We start from the raw sequence: 12,304 nt of genomic DNA on the forward strand, positions 1-12,304 counted from the left end.
GAATCCAGTAGAATAGAATAGAAAAGATTAGAATAGAATCAATTAGAATAGAAAATCAAAGAATTGAATAGAAAATAATAGAGTAAAACAGAGCAAAATAGAACAGAAAATAAAGGAATAGAATCAAGCAGAAAAGAATAGAATGGAATAGAAAATCAAAGAATAGAACAGAAAGCAATGGAAAAGTATAGACTAGTGACTCAAAGAATAGAATAGTACAGAAAAACAATAGAATAGAAAGAATATAACTGCCTTCCAAAATTCGAATACAATTAATTTGAATTTGAACAGAATACATTAGAATAGAATATAAAATAATAGAAAAGAATAGAAGAGATTAGAAAAGACTAAAATACTTTACAAAAAAATGTGAGCTGCACTATGGTGATGTGAGTAGTGATAAACAAAGGCACTGTGAAAATTTTGCTGAAAAAGAAATTTCCAATATGGTCATGCAACTCCTCATATAGCCCATATACCTTCCAAAACACATATGGATTGCGGACTATGGATTGTAACGTTAAAATTGTTTTCAAATCCGTTAAATTATTTTCAAATTAGTTTGAAATTTCGAATGCTCGGTTGAATTCGAAGAAACAAAACCAATTCCAAAAAACGAATTAAACAAATGTAACTAATCGAACAAAATGAAATTAGTCAACTAACGAATCGAAACAAATTAAAATGATTTTTTTTTTTCATTTTGCACATGTCTAATTAGCTTATGTGGCTCCGACTGCTCCCTCCGCTGCCAGCGCCGGCTCCTTGACTGACACCTCTTGTCGAGTCAGGAGGAGTTGAAGCCTCCCATTCAAGACTATGGTGCCACTCCTCAAACGCCTGGCAGGCAGCTGGGAGGTGTTTGTGACGCGGTTGCGAGGCGGTTGCGGAGCGTTAATACCATTTAACTTCATTAAAGGGCGTTTGTGGTGCAGTCTTAATGATTGGCAAACACCTATCAACCGCCTTAAAACCGCCGATAGGGCATTTCGGGAGTGTTTGAGGAGCATTAAAAACACTTCCCAAATGCCCGTCTAACGCCTGTCAAACGCTATAAGGGCATTTGGCAAGAGTTACAAATAAAGTCAAGTGTGAACGAGCCCTAATCAGGTGCAAAAAAAACACATCTCTGCACATGATGTGAATGAAATAACAAACAGCTGACAGCACAGTGGCTAAGTGGTTAGCCCTTCTGCCTGGCAGTACTAGGGTCATGGGTTCAAATCCCAACCACAGTACTACCTATGTAGAGTTTGCATCTTCACCCTGTGCTTGTGTGGGTTTCCTCCAGGTGCTCCAGTTTCCTCCCACACTCCAAAGACATGCTGGTAGGTGAATTGGCTCCTGTCTAAATTGGCCCTAGTATGTGAGTTAGGGATGTTTGACTGTATGCACCTTGAGGGATAGGGACTGATGTGAACATACAATATATATGTAAAGCACTGCATAAATTAACAGCACTATATAAGTACCTATAATAAATAACTCAGCCTGCATGGTCCACCCCCCAGTTTTTGGTTCAGTCCACCAAAAACTAAAAATTCAGATTGGAGTGGACTGATCCTTAAGATGGTTCAAAATGGTTTGATCCATCTATGGGCAGGCTGGTAGTACTGTAGGCAATCTACCGATCGACTTCAGTACAACCAGCCTGTCATGTTTTTTTTTTTTGTGGTACGACCACTGCCGGTGGCTATAGTTGCCAGCAGTGATCATTTCATTCTGACAGAAGGGAAAGCTCCTGCTGTCAGAATACAATAGCGCAATGGGAGGGATTCCCCCATCAACAGTTGGTGTTGATAGGGGGATTAAGTTATTTTCTTTCAGAATTCCTTCTTTCAAATTGCATAATCTATGGCCAGCCTAAGCAGGAACTGGACGGCATCTGATCCACCTATGGTCAGGCTGGTTGTACTGAAGTCGACCTATCGATCGACTTCAGTATAACCAGCCTGTTGGAGTTTTTTTGCGCAATTACTGCCAGCAGTTGTAGCCACCAGCAGTGATCATTGTATTCTGAGGTCTGGGAGAGCTCCTGCTGTTAGAATACAACAGCAGAATGGGAGGGATTCCCCCATCAACATTTGGTGTCGATAGGGGAATTAACCAATTTTCTTTCCGTCAACCTGTGGTCTATCAATTGACTTCAGTATAACCAGCCTGTTGGGGTGTTTTTGTGCAATTGCTGCCGGCAGCTGTAGCCACCAGCAGTGATCATTGTATTCTGAGGGCTGGGAAAGATCCTGCTGTCAGAATACAATAGCGCAGCAGGAGGGATTCACAGGCACTGTTGTTGGGGGAATCGAGCAATTTTCTTTCCTTCAACTTGTGGTTGAAGAAAAGAAAATTGCATAATCTATGCCTAGCCCAAGCAGGAACTGGACGGCATCTGATCCACCTATGGTCTGGCTGGCTGTACTGAAGTTGATCTATCAATCGACTTCAGTATAACCAGCCTGTTGGGGTGTTTTTGTGCAATTGCTGCCGGCAGCTGTAGCCACCAGCAGTGATCATTGTATTCTGAGGTCTGGGAGAGCTCCTGCTGTTAGAATACAATAACGCAATGGGAGGGATTCCCCCATCAACATTTGGTGTCGATAGGGGATTTAACCAATTTTCTTTCCTTCAACCTGTGGTCTATCAATCGACTTCAGTATAACCAGCCTGTTGGGGTGTTTTTGTGCAATTACTGCCAGCAGCTGTAGCCACCAGCAGTGATCATTGTATTCTGAGGGCTGATAAAGCTCCTGCTGTCAGAATACAATAGCACAGCAGGAGGGATTCACAGGCACTGTTGATGGGGGAATCGAGCAATTTTCTTTCCTACAACCCGTGGTTGAAGAAAAGAAAATTGCACAGTCTCAGCACAGCGAAGGCACACCAGGAATCTGTTATGGAAGCATGCTCAGTCTACAATCAGCCCATCAGAAGCAGAGAGCTGCCTTTGTGAGCCGATAATGGCAGGTCATGCTGGGCCTTGTAGTTCGCTGAGGCAGGTGGCTTATGCCTATAAGCAAGGTTTTGTGACTGAGCATTCCTAGCAGCACTTGATGTATAATTACTTACTTGATTCCCTATAAGGAGCTTACACTAGGAGTTGAGAAAAGAAAGCTGATTACAATGTGAATATGTCTATGCAAGTGCACAGGAACTGCACATACGTGGGCCAGGAAATCAATTTCTGCCGCGCAGTTAATCAGCCGGCAACAATAGGCATTCATTTTCATTGTATGTCAATTAAGTTGTTCACAGGACAAGGGGGGAGGACTGGTAGAGAAAAAAAAAAAAGATTTTCCCGGCAGCACAGTAAGGGGAAGACTCCATCACAGATAGATTAGGGCCATAGTCCTCGCACTCCTTTAGATTGTCTGCTGGTCACATGCTAGCGCCGGTCGCTAGGCAACCGTAAAGCCCAGGGAAAAAAGTTCTTTCTAAACTTGCAAGCTGTGGCTGAGAGAGGCTTTGTGCTGCTGGCGGTCCTAACATCTGTTCAGGGGGAGACTGGCAGCTTTCTGACTGGGGGCAAAGGAATCTTCCCGGCCAGAACGTCAGGCCCGGGACTCAAGTGGTCTGCGGCTACAATTCTCAGCCAGGGCTGAAAAGACGACTTCTTCCTAAAGTAGATGAGAACCCCAACTCAATGATACTTCGAGGTTGTTCACGCCAGGGGAGCACATACAAACGCAAAGAAAATGCAGGCACATCGACGCACACTTTTTAACTCATTGTACATTGAAATTGCGTTTTTAAATGCATTTGTTTATGTTGAGACTACATCATGGGTCAAAATTTAAAAATATTTGAATGTATCATTATGCATTGACATGCGTTTTCTGTATTGACATACTGCGTTATTAAGTGTCCCTGCATGGCAAGACCACGTACTGTTATCTCACATATATATTATTATTATAGCCAAATTTACCACCCTAACTCCTCCCACAGTTATTACACTACATAGACAGTAATATACGGAAACGTGCGGATTGTTCCCGATTGGTGTGCTATTACTTTGTGGAACGTTTTGCCGAATGGTTCACAAAAAATCAGCGTTTTTGTGGTGAAATTGGTCCCATAGGAATGAATGGTGGAATGTTCAAAACTAGAGTGGGAGCTGACAAAAGCTAGAGTGTGAGCTGAAAAATCAGGACATGATTTCTAAACTGCCACCACTCCCTCATTTTCAAGCCCACCTACACAAATCTTATATCAAAACGTTCAGCTATCCCTGCTGCCACTAAAAATGTTCATGGCTAAGCCATAGTCCTGATAGTTTTCACAATATGACCATTTGTTTGCAACTCACGCCGCCCATTGACATTCATTGAAACTCCACTCTAGCCACCTCAAATTTGAAGGGCAATTTCTAAACTGCTACTGTACCTTCATTTTTAATATTTCAGAGACATACTATGCATCAAAATGTAGGTCTGGGTCTTGTGATTCTCACAATATAAAGCTCTTTGCTGTAGGATTTATAATTTTTAAACTACAACCATTTGAAGATGGCAACCGCCAGTGAAGTGAGCAAGTTGGAGCAGTTTGTTTTTAACTGCTCTTCTCTGCCCTTGCTGTAGAGTGAGTTGCCATAGGAACCCAGGTGTGTGAGCAGGCAGCAGAGTGACAAAAGCTAGAGTGTGAGTTGTAGACTACTGGTGGAGGCAAGAACACTTCACACAATTTCCCCAGAAATTGTAGCTTTTCTAGTTATTTATTATTATTATTCCAGATTTATCCAGCACCAGCAGTGCTTTATAAATTGAAGGCAGACAGCTCTGTTACAATAGAATTTGGTACAAGAGGAATCAGGGGGCCCTGCTTGTTAGAGCTTACAATCTTATGCAACAGACTTGTATGGCGTGAACAGGGCACACAGAAAACAACTGAGTTTTCAGTGTCCTTTGCGTTGAGCCTGCGTTAGTCAACGCACAACAACGCATCTGGTGTGAAAGAGCCCTTAGTTTGCTAACCCCCGGTTCACATCTATGCGGCTGTGCGGGCCACATTTTGCACGGGCAGGAGAGCCCATCCATTTGCCCGTGACACGCAGGGAAGAAGTCCCTACACTTCTTTGGAGAACGCAGCCCGCACGGGAACCTAAATTCCCGGTACAGTTGCGTTTTCCAGTGCGGGCGGCGTGCCATTAGAACTAATGTAACCTGCCCACGGGTCCGCATTTCTCTGTGCGGGTGGTGCGGCTGCACCAGGGGCGGACGGACCATTTAGCCACTCGGGCACTGCCCAAGGGCCCAAGGTCAGTAGGCGGCACCATGAGATGCCCCTGATACCTTTCATTGGCTTCTTCATAGGCTTTTTTGGGTGTGGGCGAGGACACAGGGGCCCCATAATCCCCTATTGCCCGGGGCCCCATGAGTTGTCAGTCCGCCCCTGGGCTGCACGGATTTTCATGCGGATAAGCCGCGGCACCACCTACACAGATGTGAACCTAGGGTCAAGGCCCATTCACACGAGCAGCTCAGCTGCTGGTGTGTGGTGGTAAGGCTGCATTGTCAATGTACTGGAAACAGCACAGCGCATGGCAACCACTTTTTTTTTTGTTTAATGAGATGTCATAAAGTGATATTTCATTCATAAAAAGTACCCTTAAAAACATTATGGGACTTTACTGGTACAGTACAGGAAAAACTTGCATTTATAAAAGCACAGATTTTATTAAGTACATCATAAAAGCAAAGTGGTCTTGGTTGGGCACCCATATCCATTATTCATCCTGATGTCCCAAATTGTATGTTATCCTAACCCAGTGGAAACCCACAAAAGATGGAATGAAGAGAGCGGAGAAGAAGAAGGGGAGGGGGGGCTACTTTGCTGACTCCCTGTGTATGCTAATGCTTTGTATCCCCGTTTGTACCGGTATGTGAGCTTGCGGAGAACAGTTTTCAATGTTTATGTTCTCCTTGGAAATGTATTTGTACAATTAATGCTTTATGTCTGTATATATTGTTTTAGTTAAGGCAATTGATTTCTCTGCCTGCAATTTCTATGGTCCTGAAGAAGCTAACAAGTGAAACGCGTCGACCTTTTGGAGGACAAAATGCTATAGAGAACATTGTTGATACACTTGGGCTGGTTAGCCATGTATTGTTCTTAAACAATTATATTTTTATGATATACTTAATAAAACCTGTAATTTATAAATGCAAGTTATTATAATACAGGATTTATATAGCGCCAACAGTTTGCTCAGCGCTTTACAATATAACGGGAGACAATGCAGCAACAAAACAGTCCATACAAGAGGGTTAGGAGGGCCCTGCTCCTTGGAGCTTACAATCTAAGAGGGAGGGAGTACCAGTAAAGTCCCATAATGTTTTTTAAAGGTACTTTTATAATTGCTAATTAGGGATGAGGTACAATGCAATCTATAATATAATATTCATGATATTTCATTCAGTTTGATCATCCGCAGTGCACCAAGATGAGGTGGCCTGCGTCACACTACATTGCATGCTGTCCTCTATTTAAACGCATGTCACTGCATATCGTTGGTGTGAACTGCGGCAATTATAACCAAAGTAAATTGCTTTGTCTTGTTTTGATGTCCCAACGCACCTGGTGTCCTAAAACATTGCAAACAGTAATCAACTGCCATGTCTTGTTTTGTTTTTTATATAAAATACTGCTGATTGATCTCTTGCAGCCTCTTTGCAACTACTTCCTATCTACTTGCACTCCAGCAAAGACTGCAGGGCATTTCTTAGGGTGACAACTATGAAACATGCCTGTGCAATGAGTGCCAAAATAGTTGCTTGTAGTCTACCATGCGACTAGGGGAAAACGCAGGAACAAAACTCTGAGACAGGGACAGAGCGTTATCACCCTACAACATGAAGTGCCTTAACAAGGACCTTCATGGCAGGACAACCAGCTGCAGATTTCGAAATATCAAAAAGGACTTTTGAAGAACTTTAATAAATTGAAGCTCATATGAGATTTTAGTGATTGAGTTTATATATACTCTAAAGAGGGATTGCCAACATTTTCTGAAACATGCAAACATAGCTACATTACACTGGTCATTATACTGATACATTGTTTGTATTGGGATTAGTTCACCAAAAACAAACTAAAACATTTTTTTGGTAACTGCTGATGAGAAAAATCCTCCAAAAGTTTTTTCACTTAGTTCTCAAATTTTGTTCCCCGCCCCTTAATAGTCTCACGTCTTTTGCTGCAACATCAGGAGACGCTTGCATCTGCATTCTCTATATTATTAAATGAATGTTAATGCCAACAAGAGGCATTTGTGACGGCCACAGCAGATGTGCAGACATGGGTACCCACTGTCCAGGTGGGTTAATGCCAACAAGAGGCAAATGGAGGATATAATTTGTCAGCATCAGCCAAAACTGGAATACCACTTTTACGTGGACTGGGTCTTACAGCATAACTGTGGTCACTTTAACTTGTGTGCATACACTTTTAGAGTACCACCAATATCCACCTTTCCCATGCTGCCAGTGCATACTTCTAAGGATTTGCTGAGCTCTTACTCAGCTGGGCTCATTCACACATCCAGGGAGTAGAAAGGGACATTACTAACTAGTCTGAAAAAATCCACACATCTAACAGTTTGCTGGCTACAGTATATAAACTGAATGCACATATACCTGAAAATATAATATTCCTATAATTAAGTATATAATAATTATATAATTATATATATATATATATATATTTAAAAAAAAATATATATATATATATATATATATATATTTATTCCAAATACTATACAATAAATATAATTAAAAAATTGTAAATATATAATTAAAATGTAAATATATAATTAAATATATATTAAAAATATAATATAAATATAATAATATTATTGAATATAGGAAGAAAAAAGATCTATATATTTAATATATTACAATAATATATATTACATGCAGAGTACCAGCTTGCGACTATAATTAAATTCCTATGAGCAATGTGACAATGAATACAAGTTAGTAAAGTGCACTTTTGTATACAACGTTAGAAATGATACTGACCAATCAACAGTCATGCTTTATTATCCTAGCTGTATTAAGTTGCTGAAATCTTTTTGTTATGACTTTCTGCACTTTTATGTGCCAGCATGCGTAAACATTAAGAAAACTGCAAGTTGTACTGTAATCTACACTATAAATAAAAACAAACACAATTAATAATAACAAAAAATCCTATTTATAATTTGCTATTGCCTGGCACTTTGCAAAAAAAAAATAATAATAATAAAATAATAGAAAAGGAGACAGAAGTGAAATAAAATGTACACAAGGAGGTTGCTGAGAGAACTAATAAACAGTGCCTGTTTACAGGCAGCTCCAGCAGTGTCCTGATGGCTGGGTCAGATGGCATTAGTGTGCAGTCTTACCCTGGCAGTTGGTGGTGTGAATGCAGAAAGTGAGGACCAGTCCCAGGATGATGAGAAGGGCTCTCTGCATGCTGCTCCAATCTCCCATCTCTGTCTCATGGAGGGCACTGGACCAGCCTGCAAGCAGAAAGCTGGCCCAAGTGACACTGATGAGAATTTCCCCTTAAGTAGCCAAGTGGATGTCTTTTTTTCTTATCCAGCTAGTTGTAGAAGAAAGGCGTGTCTTCCAGCTGAGGCTACACACTCCCCCCTCCAGACATCACATAAGCTCTTTAGATCTTCCAGCCAGGGAACCAGCATGACTGCACAACTTGTATACTACAGGGAGCCAGCTTGTCATCATGACACTTATATAGAGACACTTCATGTGCTAAAATAATAACATAAATCATTTTTTTTTAAAAATGCACATAGTAATAAAAGTTTTTCTGATATACTTAGGACTTGTCTTTGCGTGCTGTATTTGAGAAATATTAATAAATAGGCTGATCATTATCCCTGCTTCACACCCTTGCAGTTTTACGTGCGCTGTGGAACATAGAAAAACACATGTATAATAAAGATATATGTATGAAACCTGGAGTAGACAGAATCCGGAGCAGATGTGCATGGCAACCAACCAGCTTCTATCTTCAGCTTGTCTAGTTAAACAGAACTAAAGTTTAAAAAAGAAAAAACCTGTGAGCAGGCAGGCTATTGCAGAAGATACTTGCAATGTCATCTCAAATCAAATAGATGTACCTGCTTGCTCGCAGTCTTCTTTGGGAATCGCAAGCGCAGCTCAGCTTATATTGCGACGCAGTGTCTGCCAGACGGGATGACAGCAGTCCTGTGCATGCGCAGGAGTGGCACCATTATTATACAGTATTATTATACAGTATTTATAAAGCGCCAATAGTTCACTCAGCGCTGTACATTACAAAGGGGGACAGAACATGTGACAGAACAATACCAATACAATGCAAAACATGAGGGGATCGAGGGCCCTGCTCTTTCGAGCTTACAATATAGAAGGGACGGGATAGTGGTACAGGAGGAGATAGCTGTGGGGGATGGAGTGGTAGGAAGAGTGGAGGAGGTCAGCAAGTTAGCAGGGGGTGAGGTAGGCTTCCCTGAAGAGATGGGTTTTCAGGGTACGCCTAAAGGAGAGGAGAGTAGGTGATAATCTGATGGGTTGGGGAAGGGAGTTCCAGAGGATGGGTGACACCCTGGAGAAGTCCTGGAGGCGGGCATGGGAGGAGGAGACCAGGGAACTAGAGAGAAGGAGGTCTTGTGAGGAGCGGAGTGTGCGTGCTGGGCGGTACTTGGATATTAGGTCAGTGATGTAGTTCGGGGCAGTATGGTGGACAGCTTTGTACGTCAGTGTTAGGATTTTAAATTTGATCCGTTGCGCAATCGGAAGCCAGTGGAGGGATTGGCAGAGGGGGGTGGCGGAAATGGAGCGGTTGGAAAGGTGAATGAGTCTGGCAGCCGTATTCAGGATCAACTGAAGCGGGGATAGCCAGCGGCGAGGCAGGCCAGTGAGGAGGGAGTTGCAGTAGTCGAGTCGTGATATGATGAGGGAGTGGATGAGCTGTTTAGTGGTTTCTGGGGTTAGGAACGTGCGGATTTTGGCGATGTTGCGGAGGTGGAGTCTGCACGAGTTTGTTAAAGATTGGACTTGGGGCTGGAAGGATAGGTTGGAGTCCAGAATGACACCAAGTACTCTGGCCTGCAGAGCGGGTTTGATATTGGCGTTGTTGGATGTGATGTAGAAGTCAATGGGGGGTGGGGTACGGGCTGGGGGGAAGACAAGGAGCTCGGTTTTGGAGAGATTCAGTTTAAGGAAGTGGAGCGACATCCAATCTGATATGTCGCTCAGTAGGTGTGTGATTTGGGCAGAGACCGAGGGGGTGAGGTGGGGGGTTGAGAGATAGATTTGTGTGTCGTCGGCATAGAGGTGGTAGTTGAAGCCGTGAGAGTGTATGAGTTGGCCAAGGGAGGAGGTGTAGATGGAGAAGAGAAGGGGCCCAAGGACAGAGCCTTGAGGGACCCCAACAGAGAGGGGGAGTGAGGGGGAGGTGGTAGCATTATAGGTAACGCTGAAAGAGCGTTGTGACAGGTAGGATGAGAGCCAGGAGAGAGCAGAATCTCTGAGGCCGAGGGAGTGTAGTATTTTGAGGAGGAGGGGGTGGTCAACTGTGTCGAAGGCCGCAGAGAGGTCAAGGAGTAGGAGCACTGAATAGTGGCCATTAGCTTTGGTGGTTAGAAGGTCGTTGGAGAGTTTGAGTAAGGCGGTTTCGGTGGAGTGTAGGGGGCGGAAGCCAGACTGTAGGGGATTGAGGAGGTTGTTGTTGTTGAGGTGAGAGCATAGGCGGGTGTAGACGAGGCGCTCGAGGAGTTTAAATGTAAGTGGGAGCAGGGAGATGGGTCTGAGGTTGTTCGGGTCATTGGGGTCCAGGGATTGCTTTTTAAGTATGGGGGTGATGTGTGCATGCTTCAGTGGGGAGGGGAAAGTGCCGGAGGAGAGGGAGAGATTAAAGATGTGGGTGAGGGAGCGTAGGATGGAGGGGGAGGGAGGTCGTAGGAATTGTGAGGGGATAGGGTCGAGGGGGCAGGTGGTGAGGCGGGCATCAGAGAGGATCTTGGAGACTTTCTCAATGGTAGTAAGGTCAAAGGTGTGGAGTGTTGGGGGAGCTTCAGTATGAGGAATGTAGGGTGGGGTGGGAGTGGAGGTCAGAGCAGTGGTGGGGCCGTGGGAGAGGGGTGATGAGGGGGTAGCTGAGTGAGGGGGAACGGGGTTGGAGGGAGTTTGAGCAGTGACGAAGTCCCTGCGGGTAATGTCAAGGGGGAGGGGGGATGAGGGGGTAGCTGTGTGAGAGGGGACGGGTTGAGAGGGCGTGTGAGTTGCGGCAATGTCCTTGCGAATTGTGTCAATCTTGTTTTTGAAGTGATTGGCAATCTCAAGGGCGGTGAGTGAGGTGCTGGGTGGAGGTGGGGGTGGAGAGAGTAGAGAGTTGAAGGTGGAGAAGAGTCGGCGAGGATTGGAGGAGAGGGCCTTGATGAGGGTCAGGAAGTAGGCTTGTTTGGCTGCGTGGAGGGAGGAGGTGTAGGTGCGGAAGGCAGATTTGTAGCAGGTGAAAGCTTGTTGGGATTTTGTTTTGCGCCATAGTCGCTCCAGGACACGACTGCGTCGTTTGAGGCTTTTGGTGTGATCAGTCTGCCAGGGCTGGAGCGGTCGGAGTCTGATGTTGCGTGTGGTTAAAGGCGCTAGTGAGTCAAGGGCTGCTGACAGCGCGTTGTTGTAGGCAGTCATAGCCAAGTCAGGGCAGGACAGGGGGAGGATGCGGTCGTGGAGTTGATCAGCTGCAGAGTGGAGGGGGGCAGGGTTAAGGTTGCGGAGGTTACGGCTGGTAGTAGTGTGACATTTGGAGGGGTAGGCGTTGGAGGACGAGGAGATAGAGAAGGTAATCAGGTTGTGGTCAGAGAGAGGGAAGGGGGTGTTAGTGAGGTTGTGGGGAGCGCAGCGGTTGGAGAAGACAAGATCAAGGATATTACCGTCGGAGTGGGTGGTGGATTGTATGCACTGTGCAAGTGCAAAGGAGGAGGTTAAGTGGAGGAGATGGGCTGTGTCCGGGTTGTCAAGGTTGACAGGGATGTTGAAATCCCCAAGAATGATTGTGGGTAGCTCAGAGGCATCAACCAATCAAGATGGCTGAAGACTGGCCACCAGAAAAAGACAGGGAGAAGATGCTGGCACCAGAGGAACTGTAGTTAAGTATTTTGGAGGTTAGTTCTGCTATAAGCTTTCAACATGAAAAATAGAAGTTGATTGGTTCCCATGCGCAGCTGCTCCAAATTTTGTCTGCTCCAATTTTGATAAATTTCCCGCATTGAATCCAATGGTCTGTTCACATGTGTGTGCAGTATTACGGTGAGCTTGTA

The 12,304-nt window shown here is 44.2% G+C and overlaps 1 protein-coding gene across 1 annotated transcript in view; it reads right to left on the minus strand.

Moving 5' to 3' along the window:
* The window catches only part of LRP2 (LDL receptor related protein 2), a 295,072-nt gene extending 286,543 nt beyond the window's left edge, over positions 1-8,529 (minus strand). Inside the window, exon 1 of the mRNA XM_089660407.1 lies at positions 8,381-8,529. Within this exon, the coding sequence (XP_089516533.1) occupies positions 8,381-8,468 (88 nt within the window). The 5' untranslated portion in view covers positions 8,469-8,529. The remainder of the gene's footprint in view (positions 1-8,380) is intronic.
* Between the last annotated feature and the right edge of the window lie 3,775 nt (positions 8,530-12,304).

The sequence above is a fragment of the Staurois parvus genome, unplaced genomic scaffold (assembly GCF_062004578.1).
Source record: "Staurois parvus isolate SC_StPar_1 unplaced genomic scaffold, SC_StPar_1.0 ptg000031l, whole genome shotgun sequence".
NCBI classification, from domain to species: domain Eukaryota; kingdom Metazoa; phylum Chordata; class Amphibia; order Anura; family Ranidae; genus Staurois; species Staurois parvus.